This window comes from Phyllobates terribilis, unplaced genomic scaffold (assembly GCF_046119375.1).
Source record: "Phyllobates terribilis strain yellow unplaced genomic scaffold, ASM4611937v1 Scaffold_10__3_contigs__length_209671492, whole genome shotgun sequence".
Taxonomy (NCBI): domain Eukaryota; kingdom Metazoa; phylum Chordata; class Amphibia; order Anura; family Dendrobatidae; genus Phyllobates; species Phyllobates terribilis.
Genome location: NW_027362770.1, coordinates 100,790,702 through 100,809,831, shown reverse-complemented (window position 1 = coordinate 100,809,831; position 19,130 = coordinate 100,790,702). Strand labels below are relative to the sequence as shown.

General features: G+C 38.4%; 1 protein-coding gene across 2 annotated transcripts in view; it reads left to right on the top strand.

The window, feature by feature from the left end:
- LOC141164439 (protocadherin gamma-C5-like) overlaps positions 1 to 16,477 on the top strand; it is a 192,280-nt gene extending 175,803 nt beyond the window's left edge. The window contains exons 3-4 of one of the 2 annotated variants that reach the window (XM_073649672.1): positions 306 to 394; positions 9,332 to 16,477. In XM_073649672.1, the coding sequence (XP_073505773.1) occupies positions 306 to 394; positions 9,332 to 9,549 (307 nt within the window). In that variant the 3' untranslated portion in view covers positions 9,550 to 16,477. Of the gene's footprint in view, positions 1 to 305; positions 395 to 9,331 lie in introns of those variants that run through there. The other variant, XR_012250907.1, reaches the window with a different exon arrangement.
- The last annotated feature ends 2,653 nt before the right edge of the window (positions 16,478 to 19,130 follow it).

The window sequence follows — 19,130 nt, the reverse complement described above, 5'->3', positions numbered from 1 at the left end:
AAATTTCCAACATAAATCTGATCCATATCTACCCTGATATGTGAGATGCATTTTACATTAGGTCTGCACAGATGTAAACTAGAATGTTTCCTTCCACTGACGGAGATCTTCCGCTATATTGAAAATACCGACGAATTGGATCTAAATGTATTTCTAATCACTGTTCATTATACAATGGTTCAACTTTACTTTACATAAAATTGAACAACCTCTTTAAATTATTGAGAAAGCCATTCAAAGTTATTTGGCTATGAATTAACATTTCTTTTTCTATTATATCTCCTACATAATAATTCATTCCCCAGCGCACAACCTTCAGAGGAGGCCGGCATCTGGCCAAATAACCCTGTGGAAACAGAAAGGCTTCAAGCAATGATTTTGGCATCGGCAACCGGTTAGTTACCTTTATAAACATCATCTACTTGTCCCACGGGTAAGGCCTCGATCAGACGTCCGCTGCAGTCGTATATGTTCTATGTGTGCGTTTTCCGGATAGAACACATAGCACTTAAAGGGGTTGTCTGGTCCAAATTGATAAGTCTGTAGTCATTCTGTGTGACTGCAGACTTATGAATCCCCCCAGCGCAGGCACTGCATGCTGCGGGGATTCGTAGGTTTCTGAGCTGGGACCAGAGGGTATGTATGAGTTATACATACTCCCGGCCAGAGCCCGTTCAGTCGACCACGCCCTCTGGAAAGCCGCATCACTATTCGGGGGACGGGAGGCCGCACCCACTGGCTGGGAGTATGTATAACTCACACATATACTCCGGTTGTGGGTCAGAAACTGGCAAATCCCCGCAGCGCACAGTGCGTATGCTGGGGGGATTTATAAGTCTAATGACTGCAGACTTATCGATTTGGACCGGACGAACCCTTTAAGCGAGATCACATCTGGTTTTTGGGGGGGATTTTTGTAACAGAGAAGCAAAATTAAAAAAAAACAAAAAAACTTTTTATTCCACTCAGCGGCAACTATTATATGGTTAGTCCAGTTCAACATGAAACATTTAGGGAAAGGTCTTCTTTTCACCCACAATGAATATTTGTTATGTTTTTCCGCTGCATTTGTCCATGTGCAATAAATTTAGGATATTGCAATTTCAGCTAAGTGTATGGGAATTATATAGATCTCATGCCTGCTGTGATTTTTTTTATATGCTCCAGAAACTGACCTGCGGTATGATTTTGAAATCCAAGTAGGTAAATTTCTCTTGCGGCAAATCCGTGTTTTATTTGCAGATTTTCCCCACAGACTTGAATGAGATGTGAAAAATCCACAGATAAAAAACACACATGCAATGCACCCAATAGTACATGGTAACTGCACTTAGACAGATCCTGGCTGATGACCGGATCATGCAACTTTATATGAAAACTCCCATTTATTATAATGATGGCTTGACTATATATGACGAGCACTTTTTCCTATTGCGTCCCCCCATTTTCTTATAGATTGTAAGATTGTGAGTAGGACCCTCACTCTTCCTGTAACGGGTGAACTATGGGTTACTTTGTATTGTTTCTATTATCTGTACATGTCCCCGCTTAATTGTAAAGTGCGGCGGAATATGTTTGCGCTGTAGAAATAAAATTTTTATGATAATGTTTTCACAGGGGATACTCAGTAACAGCGCATGTAATCTGCACACATGACTTTATCAATATAATTTTATGAAATCCAAGTTACTCAGCAAACAGAAAGTTTACAACATATACTAGTTTTATTGAAAACATGACATATCAAAAAGTTACAAAATCCACAGCAGAAAATAAGCATGTAACCTTAAGTAGCTAATTTGTGCAAAAATGCTGCATCACAAATGTATCACATACTCACCAGGGGAACTTTGCCTGAGGAGTTTTGAGATTTGGAGGCGCATTTGGAGAGTTTCCACATAGTTTCTACTCAAAAAACCCTCCAAAAGCTCAGTGAGCAGATAGTCTTGATAGGGCTTGTTCACACATTGCTTTTTCCCCCACTTTTGATTCTGCACGTTTTTTGTAAGAAAAAAAATGCAGCACTTTACAGTATCAGCAAAGTGAATAGATTTCTGAAATGTCAGGCACACACTGCTCATTTTTTCCTTGAACATTTTTTCAAATCTGCAGCATGTCAATTCTTTCAGCGTTTTTGAAACATTTTTTATCCAATCAAATGAATGGGATAAAGCGCAGACAAAAACATGGCAAGAAGGGCATATTTTACAGTGTTTTTCCTAGTAATAAAAAATGGGCACATATCACCAAAAATTGTAAAACATAAGATAAAAACGCTGATTAAAAATTGATGTTTTTCTCATACACAAAAAAAAAGAAACAGATGTCTGAATGAGGCCTAGTGCAAGTGTTTTGTTTGTAAAACTGGTGTACCGGTAGCAAAGACAGTATGCAAATTTTGCATTTATAGCTTTTAACCCCTTCCCGACATGCGTCGTATATATACAACGCTGCAGGAGCTGCATTCCCGCAAACTGGGGTCCATTTTCTCCTGTTACCCTTGTGAAAATGCAAAATTTGAGGCTAAAAAACATTTTTGTTGAAGCACTTCTGTGAAGCACCTGAGAGTTCAAAGTGCTCACCATACATCTAGATAAGTTCCAAAATGGTGTCAATTGTGGGGGGTTTCCACTGTTTAGGCACATCAGGGGTCCTCTAAACGCAACATGGCATCTGCTAATTATTCCAGCAAAATTTGCATTCAAAAAGTCAAATGGCGCTCCTTCCTTTTTGAGCCCTGCCGTGTGCCCAAACAGTAGATTTCCTCCAAATTGCACAACAAATTGCATGGTGCAGTTTCTCCTGTTACCCTTATGAAAATGCAAAATTTCAGGATGAACAAACATTTTATTGGAAAAATTTGATTTTTTTATTTTCACGGCTCAACGTTATACACTTCTATAAAGCACCTGAGGGTTCAAGGTGCTCACCACACATCCAGATAAGTTCCCTGAGGGGTCCAGTTTTCAAAATGGTGTCACTTGTAGGGGGTTTCCACTTTTTAGGCACATCAGGGGCTCTCCAAACACGACATGGTGTCTGCCAATTATTGCAGCAAATTTTACATTCAAAAAGTCAAATGGTGCTCCTTCCCTTCTGAGCCCTGCCGTGCGCCCAAGCAGTAGTTTTCCCTCACAAATGGGGTATCAGTGTACTCAGGAGAAATTGCACAACAAATTTCATGGTGCAATTTCTCTTGTTACCCTTGTGAAAATGTAGAATTTGCTGCTAAAAACATTTTTGTGGGAAAAATTTGATTTTTTTTTCTTTTCATGGCTCAACATTATAAACTTCTGTGAAGCACCTTGGGGGTTCAAGGTGCTCACTACACATCTATACAAGTTCCCGGAGGGGTCTAGTTTCCAGAATGGTGTCACTTGTGGTGAGTTTCCATTGTTTAGGCACATCAGGGACTCTCCAAACGTGACATGGCATCCCCAAATTATGCCAGCAAATTTTACATTCAAAAAGTCAAATGGCGCTCGTTCTCTTCAGAGACCTGCCGTGCACCCAAACAGTGCACCACATGTTGGGTATTGGTGTGCTCAGGAGAAATTGCACAACGAATTTTGCGGTCCATTTTCTCCTGTTATCCTCGTGAAAGTAAAAAAAATTGGGAATAAAGTAACATTTTTGTGAAAAAAAGTTAACTGTTTATGTTTTCCTTCCACATTTCATTAATTCCTGTGAAGCACTTGAAGGGTTAATTAACTTCTTGAATGTGGTTTTGAGCACCTTGAGGGGTGCTGTTTTAGAATGGTGTCACTTTTGGGTATTTTCTGTCATATAGACGCTTCAAAGTCACTTCAAATGGAATGTGGTACCTAAAAAAATGGTTTTGTAAATTTTTTTGTAAAAATGAGAAATCGCTGGTCAACTTTTTTTTTACCCTTATAACTTCCTAACAAAAAAAAATTGTTTCCAAAATTGTGCTGATGTAAAGTAGACATGTGGGAAATGTTATTTATTAACTATTTAGTGTGACATGACTCTGATTTAAGGGCATAAACAATTAAAAGTTTGAAAATTGCAAAATTTTCTAAATTTTTGCCAAATTTCTGATTTTTTTCACAAATAAATGTAAGTCATATCAAATAAATTTTACCACTATCATGAGGTACAATATGTAAGGAAAAAACAATCTCAGAATCACCGGGATACGTTGAAGTCGTCCAAAGTTATTACCTCATATAGTGACATTAGTCAGAATTGAAAAAATTGGCCTGGTCTGGAAAGTGAAAAGAGGCTTCGAGGTGAAAGGGTTAAAGAGTAGCCATCGTTTTAATTTTTATTTTATAAATCAATAGTACACATGAAAGAGAAGTAACTTTGCAATATATCTTTTCAGAGTAATCTGCTTCTTTCTCTTCTTGGACTAATCTTTCACTTTAATGGGTAAAATCTCTAAAATGTGTATTTATTTGTTTTACTCACTTATATAGCGCCATTAATTCCACAGCGCTTCACAGAAAATATCAGCACTGTCCCCCATCGGGGCTCATAATCTAGATTCCCTATCAATATGTCTTTGGAGTGTGGGAGGAAACCAGAGAACCCGGGGGAAACCCACACAGAACATACAAGCTACTTGCAGATGTTGTCATTGGTGGGATTTGAACTGAGGACCCCAGCACTGCACGGCTGACAGTTGGTGCTTTTAAAATTCTAAGGAGTTGAGAGGGAGGAGGGAGAATCTAGAGGCAGATACAGGCATTCTGCTGAAGGTTCCATAGAATCTTATCAGTAGCAGCTCTCATCTCCTATCTCATTGATGTAACATTCTGTCTTCACTGAACACAGATTTTACCCATAATTGCCCACGATGCAGATTTGAAGCAGAAATTTCCTGAGCGTTTTTCTCTCTCCCTGGCAGAAAAAAACGCATGCGGAATTACATGCGTTTTTGACGTGTTTTTGACACGTTTTTACATGCGTTTTTTGAAGCGTTTTTGAGCATCAATCAATGATTTTTGGAAGTAAATAAAGTTGGTGGGACATTGCTTAATCCCTTTGATTACCATAAGAGCTGGGGTGAGTATATTGGTTCATTTAAATGATTAAAGAACATGTCTATTGTATTTCAAATAAAGTGTTTACACCTTGTGTCTGTTTCTTTACTTTGTTTGGTCATGAAAAGGTCTGATTGACACTTGACATCACCAAACAAAAGAGCTGGGTGTCAGCTAGTCCCATTCACCCAATCTTCATTAGTATTTCTATTCACGTAATTTATGCGACTGCTGTGAGAAGTTTTTTCTTAGCCTGGGAAGGTGCCATTAGGCAAACATTTCCCTGGCCATAATTAACATCTCACAGCTGTTTTTTTAGCCGCTATGCCCCCCCGATCAACACAACGTATTTATGTTGCATCCAAAACGCGGTGTTCTAATGCTGCACTTTTGTTGTCATTACATGCGAATCCACAGCTTAAAATGACACTTCAATCGGTCAAAATCTGCAGCGGAGACTAGCGTGTCCGTTACAGAAATTGATACGCTGCGGGTGAGTTTGGGTACGTGGCCACGGTCAGGAGTGCTGCTTCTCCCATCTACGCTGCTCTCGCTGTTATCAGCCAGAGCAGCGGTCGGATGAGGGGAGTAGCAGCCTCCTCTCCCGACCCGGGTAGCAGTCGCGGCGCGATTTTGCGCCTATTGTTTTACATTGAAACGCAGCAAATCCGAATGTATAGATATTATACATGCAGGTCTGCTGCGATTCAATGCAAGTCAATGGGGGCGATTTCACCGCAAAATCGCGCCTAAATTGGTGGTGTTTCGGTTTGTGCTGCAGCGAAAATTTCCGCATCATGTGCACAGCACAATCGGATTATCATTGCTGTACATGGCAGACCTCTTACCAAGCGGTTTTAATGCGTTTCCGCGTCATAAAAACTGCCACAGAAACGCATTAAAACCGCATCGAGTGAAATCAGCCTGAGAATGAAAGATCAGTCCTGGCAGAGAAAGAAGCAGATTTCTCAGTTAAGCTATATTATAAAGTTTTTTATTTTCATGTGTACCATTGATTTATGAAAAAATCTCACTCATATGTTGTGGAAAAAATCCCTACATAAGTTCACATGTGGTGCAGATTTAAATCTGCTGAATGCCAAATGGTTCTGTGGATTTTCACAGCAGATTTCATCCTTAACTATTCTAAAACTTTATTAAAGGGAATCTGTCACCAGGGTTTCGCTACCCCTTCTGAGAGCAACATTTTGTAGGGGCAGAGCCCTTGATTCCAGTGATGTATCACTTGTAAGGGTCGCACCGGTCAAGGTGGAGTGCTGCGTCCCCAGGCACCAGTGAAAGGGATTCCTCTGGATGTGTTTGTTTGGTATCCCTCACTCACATCACATAATGGATGATCACATAGGAACCATCGATTTATGCAGTAAACAAGGAAGATCTCAGTCCACTTAAAAGAGAATATTCTTTACTGTTGAAACTGGCATATCATATACAGTATATAGTATACAGTAGGTAGTTCCATTTTTTGTTATGTTCTTTTGTCACAGATGGAATATATTTAATTATAGCCCATTGATTGAATCTACACCGGAAGAAAGGCCCTCATATTTGAGGGGGGTCGTGCCATTTTATTAAACTCATTTTATCTTAATTATTTTTATACAATCTTCCCTACATTTAAATTATATACATACTGTATATATTTTTACGTATCTAAGGGTCAATTATACAGAACATGCATATATTTATGAATGAATATGAAGCAATGGGGAATGCAAATTTAGAACCAAAAACCACAAATGGTTCCTATATAGACCTATTATATTACTCCAACATATTATATCAAGTTGTGAGAATCTCATTTTTTTTTCCCTAGTCGTTCTCTTAGTTTTATTTCTATATAGAACTCTATTAATTAATTATATATTTTATATGTATGTAAATTGGTTTTGGATATTAGTAAGCTTTTTTTGTATGTATTATTTTTAAATATATTTTGGATGAAGTGTTCATACAACTTATGTGCAAATGAAAAAATATCAGCTGTTTGTCATAATGAAATTCAGCTCAATGCAGACAAATAGGGTATTTAAAGCTTGTATATTGTATAACTCTAGATGCTCCTGATAAAGGCTCCTTAAGAGCAGAAACGCGTTGTGCCATTATATGCCAATCACTCATCCCTCGAGTGGTTTTTAATCCTAAATAAATGTTTCATCTTGTACTCATGCGCTTTTGAGCAGTCACCTGCGAGCCCATTCGAACGTTCCCATAGAACCCAGTGGAGTCTCTTCCATCTTCCACAGGAGCGCCTCCGGTAATCTCTTGTCACGTCACATACTGTATGATCACATTCCTCTTGGCCTTAACCCCGTAGAGAATCTATGGGGTATTGTCAAGAGGAAGATGAGAGACACCAGACCCAACAATGCAGACGAGCTGAAGGCTGCTATCAAAGCAACCTGGGCTTCCATAACACCTCAACAGTGCCACGCCGCATTGATGCAGTAATTAATGCAAAAGGAGCCCTGACCAAGTATTGAGTGCATTTACTGAACGTACATTTCAATAGGCCAACATTTCAGATTTTAAAAACATTTTTCAAGCTGTTGTTATAAAGTATTCTAATTTACTGAGATAATGACTTTTGTGTTTTCATTGGCTGTAAGCCATAATCATCAACATTAACAGAAATAAACACTTGCAATAGATCACTCTGCTTGTAATGACTCTATATAATATAGAAGTTTCACTTTTTGTATTGAAGAACTGAAATAAATTAACTTTGTGATGATATTCTAATTTAGTGAGACGCACCTGTATGTCTTTATTCTGAGCTCCTGATAACCACAGATCACATCAAAGTTGAATGCGCAGAGAAAAAAAAAAGAGTTTGTAAAAGTAAATTTGTGCAAATTTTTTAAAGAAATCCAATTGCAAAAAGAATCTGCAGCCCCAAACATATATATTTAAGTTTTAGAAAAAAAATTCCACAAAGGTGGACAACCTCTATAACAGCATAATAAAGCAAGAAAATGGCTTGGATTAACTAAGCAGCATCCAATGTCAGGCAGCAGCTGCAAGAGCGCAGACTTGTCCAGTGTGTAAAAAAAGAGTATTTTACAAGAGATCCAGATGTATTTATGGTTCTCTGGATTATATGTAATGCCTCATATTAAATAAATGCTTACAGATCTGAACTCTGAATAGAATATAGGAAAGATAGATAGGATTCAAAGACGGGGGTGAGATGGAAGACTAAAAAAATCTGCTTATTTAGCTTAAGAAAATGTCCATTTTATTACCATGGGCTGTTGCTAAAAAAAAAGTTGCTTGTGATTTATGAATTCAAGCAACTGTGCAGAGAACCTGAAAAGTTAATTTATGTGCGGGGAGAAGATGATTTTAGCACAAGTAATGGAGAAGAGCAACCAGGCACTTTTGACCTTTTTGTACCTCCCCACTCCCCTGTGATGGTTATGGTTTTGGATGTCCGGTAAGAAGCAATAAAGAAGGTCAAAATTGTCTGAAGAGTTCTACTTCATTTTTTTCCATTAATTGCTGAATTATTAGGCTTTGGCCAGTGAGTAGAAAAATTCCTAGCCTATCTGATCAATGGTCCCCCAATCAGCACTGAAGTATCCTTGCTTGAGTGGAGTAGTGCCGGCTGCATCTGTTTTTTTTTTTTTTTTTCTCTCTCAAAGAGGACTGATTTTAGCACAGGGTTTCAAACAGTTTGTACATTTCTGGACAGTCCATAAAAAAATAGGGTCCTTTTTTTGACCCACCACAAATGTAAGCTGAGCTGCAGTACCCAGGAGCGACCACTAAGCAGTGTTTGGAGCTGTGGTAATCCTTTTTACTATGGGAAATGCAAGCAGGTGATCGGTTGGGGCGTCTCCACATACGGCAGATACTAGCTATATTAAATAGCCAACATCTGTCTCTAACAGCTGCAGCCGAGTTCCATCTGTGGCCGTACGTTTCCAGGTCATTTTTACCATACAATGAATGCCATAAAAAAAAAACTCCAAAAAATTATTTTTTTTGACCATTTCATCATACCTGGAATTTATTTGTTGTTTTTCAGCATATTGCATGGTAAAACGAACGGTGCCATTCAAAATTACAACACGTAAAAAACAAAACAAAAAAAACCCCTCATATGGCTACATTGACAAAAAAAAAATGATGGCAAGGAAAAAACGAAAGTGCAAAAACGAAAAATTTTCGGGGCCTTAAAGGCTTAAAATACCAACATAAAACTATATCTGCTTCTTGTATCGTCCATAACTATGCAAAAAAAAATCATGTAAAATGAACATGTATAGGTAAATATTATTTTTTATTTTATTTTACAGAAGCCGCTGAAAACTCCAATATTGGAGGTGGAACAGGGACGATGGGTCTTGGTGCCTGCTATGGTCCCCAGTTTACTCTGCAGCATGTACCTGATTACAGACAAAACATATATATCCCAGGCACTGCTACTCTTAACGCTGCCATAAAACAGGAAGGGAAAGCCCCTGCACCTTCAGGAGGGAACAAGAAAAAAGCAGCCAAAAAGGAGAAGAAATAACATTCTGCGCCAGCAGAGCAAAATCCTCTAAGCACTTAACCCCAGCCAAATCATATTGAATGTCATTGTTGCAATGAAAGGTTAAAAAAAAAGAGAAGGGGGATGTTCATAACTTATAGGAAGCAAGTAGATGATGCTAGTAGATCTTACTTTGGAGCCATTAACAAAGTTATTTTTAATACATGCGATGATAATTTGTATAAGCCAATGTTTTAATCTTTTTGCCTGTCCTATAAAATTCCCCCTTTCAAAAATCGTAGTAGGAAACACGTAAAATTCTGTTAAAAAAAGTGTCAATCAGTGACGAAAAAGCAGAAAGTCAATTGACTCTAAACCTTTGCACTTAATATTTACTTTTTACAATGACATTTTTTACACTGATATAGAGAGATTAGGAACATCATAGAATATTGGGTTATGTAAAAGAATAGGAAAAATCTTGCTAAGAACAGAGCACATTTTTCTTCTTTACGGACATTACTTTCTGAAAATTTGAGCTATCAGAGCCCTTATCTAGCCAAAGCTCCTGGTGTACAAGCTAAACCTATAAAATGAGATATTTATTCAATCGCAACTGAAATCACTGGCTGTCACTGTTACAAAAACAAAAAGTTTAGCCGAACGGACATGTATCCAAAAAGTGTGTGCAGTATGTGATACACATTTATCTAGCAGGTAAAGTTGTGATATATGGGCCTGGCTGTGAAGGCAATGAGGATTATCTAGAGAATGGATCTTGATCAAAAGAGTTGTCCCTTTAAAATACAAAGTGATTGTAATAACAAGGATGGAGCGACACAAAAGAAGGCAAAGTCCAGGAAAAGTGATACAAACATTCTATATTTTGATATTCAAAGAGTTGCCCGGTTGGTATCTACAGTCAGTACTGTGCCCGATTCTTTCTATACCTGTGAAACTGAAGCAGCATCAACGTAACAGAAAGACTGCATATGGGGAAAAAAAGAAAAAAAAATCTGTTTATTCCAATGTAAAGAATGTATGTTGTGATTGTAATAATGTATAAGCGATTGTGTAGCAAATAATCTAGTACTATTCATTGTGTTATCTTGATTTTGATTCTGATGGGACTATAGATTACATTTACAATCCGATCTGTAAAATGCACCTGTCCTTGCTAAACATTGAACACGGACTTCTGGATGAACTGATGCCTAACTTTAATACATATTACAAGTATCTCTACAATCTGTGTATATTTTTCTTTTTGGAAATCTGAAGGGTTTTGTAGCTTGAATGTATGTAGGTAAATTTTCTGAAGTATTTAAAAGAGTTGTCCACTTGGAATTAAAAATGTTTTGATGTGTCTGAAATATAAATGTATAGATCTTACAAATATACTTACATTATGAAAGGTTTCCCGGTCTTCAGATACAAGCAGTGGCCCCGTGTCTTGTCTGATACACAGTTTACTGGGTCATCATGTCAAAAGTGCTCTGTATATTAGAGACATCTGACTGACTCATTTTGACAGCTATGCCAAGCCACTTTGTTTTTTATACATTGGCTGTGACAAAGAGGGGGCTGGCTAAGATGCCAATCAGTGGTGGGGCAGGGTTACACAGATTAGCTGGACTGCTGCACACGTGAGACCTAGTCAGGCAGTGATAATCTCCAGCTGATAATACACTGATTGTATTGAAAATACAACACACAGCCCAGTAAGTGACACATCCCTGGAATCAGGAGCTCATTATATTGCTCTCAATATACTGCTGTCAGATTCTCTTTAACTCTGCGCCATTGAAATTCAACAGGCCTGGTCCCGGTTCCTTTCTCTCTAGACATTATCTGTCAAGGGGCAGTCAGGAGGCCTCCATACACATTAGGCTGTTCTACCAATATTGGTGGGTTTGGCCAACTTTAGTCTCATGTGTATATGGGGCCTTAAATGAATGTAAAAGTGGAGATGCTGGGGTCTAGAACTGCTGCTGATATCTAAAGACTGGGTCACTTGCCAAAAAAACAAGTATATTAGAAAGTTCTATATATTTACATGTCAAACACACCTAAACATTTTTTTTCAAGTGAATAACCCCTTTAAAGGATGTATCTTCTATTATCTCCCTATCACACAACAGCAAGCTGAAAAGATTGCAGAAAAGATTATGCAGCTTTAGGAATTAGTACAGGAACAAGAAAGATTGTGAGTTATGTTGTACCTGTGTACCAGGGGTCAGGATGGTGGGAGACACTGTATAGCAAAATTACATTTAAAATTCTGTACTCGGTCCAGTAGGATTTCATTTCAACACCGTTTGAATTAATAGAATAAACAGCACATAAAAGATCAGATCACAAACCGGCCATCTCCATTGTGTAAAGGCAACAGGTCCTGGTTAACGAGAAACCATAATCAAATTGTTACATTGTCAATTAATTTATTTTATTTGAAAAAATGCTTAATAATCAAAATGTAATATTTGGGCAGCATGACTTTGACATTTTATCTTTTGAGATACAGCTACAACCCAGAGATGGCCATAGATAACAATAGAGTAGATAATAGATAGTACTATTCTTTAAAGTGAATAATCATTATTATGACTATTCACTATTATTAAGTAACTTTATAATAATAATAATTTTTATGAATATGTTGGCGCTATATAAATAAAAATTATTATTATTATAAAGTGACTACGCCCTTGCCTTGCCCTGGTTGCACATTCACTATGTTGGTCAGTTCTTATACATTCTTTTACTGAATACTGCTATCTGTTCTTAATGATAGACATATGGAGACTAAGGGTCCCCATACACATTAGATGGCTGTCGACCGAATGATGTTTGGCCAATCGTTTGGCCAATAGCCATCTCAGCCGACTCTCCTATACACAGGAGTGCCCGTTTGGCAGAGTTCTCCTGTGTTCTCCATGAGAAAGTTGGCGACTGACACATTGATCAACGGCTTATCTCCAGGAGAACAATGCAATCAGCAGTCCAAAATCGGATATGTGTGATCACATCTCCCAAAACCATCCGTCAGCCTGTTACCCCATACACATTAGATTGTTGGCCAAACTTGACAATATCGGCAGGTTCAGACAAAATTAATCTAATATGTACGAGGGCTTTAAGGGCACATTTACACAAGCTGAATATACACACGGCTGTTAAATGATCGCCGACTAGCTCCTTGCAAGCTGATAAGCGGTCATTTAATGGCAAGTTTAGACAGGTTGATGAACTTTCTATTTGTACAGAATGATCATTAATATAATGGTTCTGTATCACATAGACCATCATTTTGTGGGCTATACGTCTCCTATTTATACCAGAAAATGCACAAAATTATTTCACCCATAGATTGCCCCCCTGTTTACATGACGCAGTAATTGGGGAACACCAATATCTAAATAGGCTTTAATCTTCCATCTAAAAGCCCATCATAGTAAACAGCACTATATTCTCCCAGGACATAGCTTTACATGCATGAAAGGGTGCAGTTTCTTCTTATATAAAAAATTACAAATGCTATTAAATTCACATAAGACAATGAAAATAAAATCTGATTATTCTCGTTAAAATGTTTAGCCAATTGCAGGCCGAAAACACAACTTGACAAGCGACTGATGTATCTCTATATACATCCATTGTTTGAGGTTAAGAATATGATTACATAGCTGTATAGAAATCTGCATGTTGACAATCCATACGGTATCCGGAGGTGCATTGGGAAAAGACCATATGTGCATGTCCTATTCAAGCATGGGGTTTATTTTATTTCTGCATTTAGAAAAGTAAAAAAAATAACAACAAATTGACAAAAGGAAACTATTTTGCACCTCTTATTAAATGAGGCAGCAATATTGATGGTTGAATTACTACTGAACTGCCTCTTGGTTTTCATTATTTGCTGATAAACTGATATGAAAAACATTTTATAAAATTCTTAAGGGCATCAACAAATTCACAACTAATTCATTTTGATTCTTATTTTCTTAATGCAACAGAGATAAAACAAAGCAACAATTGTTATATGTCTTACCAATCTGTCTCCATGGTAACAGGCTACAAACACACATTGTGTAATCTGACAACAGTCTTGATAAAAAATGTCTTACCATTTTGTGTCCACGACTATGTGTCTCCATGGTAACAGACTACAAATACACTGTGTAGTCAGATTCTACAGTCACGCTCCCTTTCATCTGCCACTATTTCCTGCTAACCTATTGAATGTATTTTATCAAGAAGTAGGGCAGGATCAGTCTATATGGGATTTTTTTTTGCAGTCTGTTACCTTAGAGAAAATCTTTTAAATCAAGACTATTTGCAAACTTATTTTTTTTTTATTTCAAATGCAGTGGGTCAATATTTATATTTTATAAATTAAAAAAAATGGTTACTACTCCTTAAGTCATAAAAACAGCTGTCCTAAGTCTGTGGCCATTAGGTACAATTTAAACACGAACGCTCCTCGAGAGACAACTTAGGGTGTACATGTGTGTCTATTAGGAGAGCTCTACATTAGGTTCTTAAATATAAGATTCTGGGTTTGGACATTGTATGAAAATCCAGGTAGTTTCTATAAGATAGGATTTACTGCAATGGTGTGCGGAGGAAGCATATATTGATTATGAGCTAGGCTGTGTTCACACTGTTTTTGTAGTGTATGTGTAGGGCATAAATTCTTACCATGTATATGATAAAAGCATCTATAGAATTGTATCATCTTGGCATATGTTTAATCAGTCTGCATTACTTTTTTTAAAGTGAACCTGTCAGCTGATGAACCTGTGAGCAGTAGGTATCAGGAATACCAGGTATATTTGACTCTGAAATGCTGCGGGTTTCATAGAAAAACATACTTTAAGAGCCGCTGGGAATCAAGACCGTGCTACAGACAAGTCGGACAGGCAGATCCCCACTGCCATGGATTGACAGCTCTCTGCCTATATGCCCACATAGACCTGTCAATCCAGGACAGGAGGCGGGGTGAAGCCGCCGCGGACCCGCATGTCTGACTAGTCAACAGCACGGTCTCAGACCCCGCAGCATGTCAGAGTCACACATACCTGGCAGTACTGGACATAGTCAATGATGTTTTCCATTACAAAAGCATTCTACAAGACAGACAGTATTATTTTTACAAATGCAGTTGCATAAATACATTGAAAATAGGGAGTGAGGTACCAGTGATGCAGCCTTTGGGCAGTGGTAAGGAGGCCACTTCCACCTCCAAAGCAGCAAGCAGCTTCATTGACAGACACATAAAGGGGTGCATTATGATGAGCTATAGGACTGCAAAAGCCCATATTCTGTTCTTGCACAGGGGCCCTTTTCTGTCTGTGTCCACCCCTGGTTGAAAGTATAAATTGGGAGATTTTCCCCGCATAAACAAGGGATGTGCATTACAAAGTATAGTGTGAATTGAGCCTAAAAAAAAGGCCCTTGATTAGTTCAGTCAGTCATAGGGCATGTTCACATATCTCCAGCGCTTCACCACAGTTTCCTCTGTCCTTTTATATAATAGTTGGAGAAAACTGATACCACAATTTTCAGTGGGCAAATTTGTACCTATTTTTTTTTTTTTTTTTTGCAAAAATCTGTTCTACATGAAAGAGACTTGCAAGCTTGCTAATTCTTGCTATGTTCTTTAACAATGTGAAATGACTCTTATGAGAACCTGAAGAAGGGCTCACATTACTATAACCTAGTTAAACACTTCTATGTTTTACTTGGATATTTGGCACCACATTTTCCTAGAATAAGGTAGTTAACCTATGTGAAAAGTTGACAAAACATCAAATTTAATAAAAAATGTCTTCTACTTTAGATGTCATTGTGAACCATACAAGTGCATACATTTGCCATGGGAAGCTGACAACTATAGCCTGGAGTTAGAACAAAGGACATTGGAGTTATATAGAAACGTACTATTGATAACTTATAAATGACCGGCTCTTGCTCATTCTGCAGAATAGTCATAATGATGAACGCTTGATGCAGAGCTAATCATTTTCAATAGTCACAAAGACCTTTATAACGTCTCAATATTAGCCCTCTTAAGTCATAAAGGCCATAGCAAGTCCTTCCCACAGACCAGCTGATATATAGGACATGGAGCGCCAATGACGTGGCATCTATGGAGTGGTCATTTTCAACTAGAATTCATGGAAAATGATCCATTGACATCACAACTCATCATAGACAGACATGATATACAGGACTAATGCATTAACATCATTTCTGTATTGTATATTAAGTAACACGGATAGTTTAAAGTGCCTATCTTCAGTGTGCCAGCATACAGGAAAGGTAATCAGTACATTTCTTAGATATACTATTGCATGTTATGTATATGATTTTTGAGAAATTTTTTTTTTTGGAAGATTTTAGCAATGTTCATTATTGTATGTCAGGTTTGTAACAACTCTACTGCATCTGTGTTGCATATTTGCCAGACTGTGGCTCAGGACTGTAAGCATCCCAGCCTATAACTGACAGGACCTAAGCATAGTGCACTTACGTACATGTTGAACTGAATGACAATTTATACTACTCTGTCCTTGGGGAAATATCCTACTGTACAGTTACCCTTGGGAATGTTAAACCGTATTGAAGGTCTACTCCAATAATTCATTTTTTTCATCTTTTTAGCAATGCTTGTCTTGTGAAGAGAACACCATTGTGTATTAGTGATTTACTCTTTTATGCTATTAACCTGTAGATATCAGTTACCCGACCTTCCTTTCAATCCTTCTGTGTGGCTTGTGATGTACATGTCCATTCTACCAATGCACCCGTTACGTCGCGTGTGTCATACTATACATTTATCTCTGCATTATATTATACACTATGATCCATTTAATCCATTGCTGTTGTATTACATGCAAGTTTTATACTCTAATATTTATATTGCTTTTTTTTTTCCTCTGGGGAAAATAAAACATTTTCTTCAAAACGAGTTGGCTGTTTTGTTATATGCATTAGGTTTCCATTATTTAAAATATATACATTAACATTTAATATTTTTTCACATTGGTCCGGTGTCTTGGGCGGCTCGTGGTGGTGTAAAAGGACCTTCCATGACGTCATTTAGTCATGTGACAGTTCACGCGACTGCCGACGTCAGCGGTTGCGTGACCTGTCACATGACTAAATGACGTCATGGAAGCCAGGATGCACCGTACAGGGGTCCATCAGAAGGTAAGTATAATGTATATTTTTTATTTTAAATTCTTTTTTTTAACAGGTTCTATGGTAGCCGGGTCTGGAGGAGAGTCTCTTCTTCTCCAGACCCGGGTGCCATCAACACATTGAACCGTGTGATATCCACATGTGCAAACGTAGTCATGCGGATATTATGCGATTCAATGCAAGTCATTGACGGCAATTACGCTGCGTTTAAGCAAAAATAATAGACATGCTGCGGATTTTTCCGCAATGATAATCCGCAGCGGAAATTTCCGCAGCATGTGCACAGTGCATAGCACATGCGAATTATCATTGGGGACCATGGGGCAGGTATTACCAAGCGTTTTTAAGCATTTTCGCTGCGGAAATTCGGCAGCAAAAACGCTTGAAAAACGCATAGTGGGCACGCAGCTTTACCAGATGAGATGAGCCTGCGACATTATGTCATGATGTTGCAAAGCCTACCAAGCAACAGAGGCACCCAGGAGATGCTTGGCCTAGGATGCTAGCCCCAGACATCCAAAACCAGGCAAAAATGTCAAATAAGTCACTTTATTGGTTAAAAAAGAATGACATTACAAAATATATAGAACACTAAAGACAAGATAAAAAGAGGGGTTTCATAAGAGGGTGTGTCATGATGAAAAAAGATGGTATTATACAGCTTCAATTCAGATACATAAAGTGCGCTGTGCATAAAAAATTCATGAATATAAAAAATAAGTATGAAGTATAATATCCAGCGATATGAACAATAACAAACAAATAAATATTGAGCAGTGCCAAAGACAATATTAAAGTTCCATTACAGGGAACTAAAGAAATCCAGTGGACCCATCAGGGGTTAAAAGATTGATACTGATCAGAGAGACACACCACAACCCCCTGACATCACTCCAATGCACGTTTCGCTTCCGCTTTTTCAGGGAGTGACGTGGAGAAGTTGCTGGTTTAGATAGAGCATCAATAGTTGTGAGAACTTACAATCAGGGCCGTCATGTTACCGGGCGCCGCTGAAATAAAAATGTGCATGACACAGTTTCCTGGCCAGGCGCACGTCACTTAAGTGCGACGTGGGTCGCAGTTCATGACGCGACGCCAAAACAGCAGGCTTGCGCACAATGACTTCGCAACCATCTTTGAAGAGGAAAGTATATCACTAATGAGCCTGGCAAAACAGTAAATCAGAGAACGGGACATGTGCATGCGCTCAGAGGAGCACAACGACCCTGAAGCCATATTGAAAGAGGGAAATATATTCCCATAACCCGGCCAGATACAATATATGAAACCAAACAATATAGATGCAAGGGTTTTGTTTGTGAAAAAGTCATACAAAAACTAGAAGAGCATGTCAAAGACCACCAAGGATGGTTAAAATAACACAATATTATAGAAACAATTGTGAAAAATGTGTATTAAAAATGAAAAATATAATATATAAAAAATAAAAATAATGCTTGAATAATATGATATTATAGAGTGTAAAAAATGCAAAAAGGTGAATGATCACATCAGTTCACAAAATGAAACAGTATAATAAATACGAAATAATACTGATGGAAGAATAATGTGAGATGACTGAAAAGGTGAGATTGTGTGTGATGTAAAAAATGTGAATATACAGTGTGAATGGTGCTGTGAAAACCATAAGATGTGAAAAAGCTGTCTCCCCTGCCGCTATTTCTCATGGTGGCTTGCATTTTTCCCATTCAGCGAGACCTGCGAACAGACTTGGTGGTGGAGTCGGCATATTCCCGTCCCCACAATGCACCTTCCAGGTCACCCCCACAGTTCCATCACTCTCATTCCCTTCTTTTGAGGTCCACACAATCAGGCTCTTCCATCCCCTCTCCCTCAGAGTAGCGGTCGTATACCGTCCCCCAGGCTCACCCACCCAGTTCCTTGACCATTTTTCTGCCTGGCTGCCGCACTTCATGTCCTCAGATTTACCAACCTTTATCCTGGGAGACTTCAACATCCCCATAAACAGCCCCACCTCCCCATCCGCATGCCAGCTTCTATCTTTAACCACTTCTCTTAGCCTCTCACAGCTTTCAACCTCTGAAACACACAAAGACGGAAACACCCTTGATCTGGTCTTTGTCCAGCTTTGTTCAATCCCCCACCTAAATAACTCCCCTCTTCCCCTCTCTGATCATAACATTCTCTCCTTCACGCTCACAAATCCTCACTCACCCCAGCACACTCCTACCTATTACACATTCAGAAATCTAGAAGCCATTAACCCTCATACACTCACAGACTCCCTTCACTCATCACTGTCTCCAATGTCCTCCCTGTTCTGCCCTGATCTGGCTGTAAACCACTACAATGACACTCTCAGAAGCAAGCTGGACCAAGTAGCTCCCCTCAACCTCAGAACCTTTAAACACAGAGTAAAACAGCCCTGGCTCACA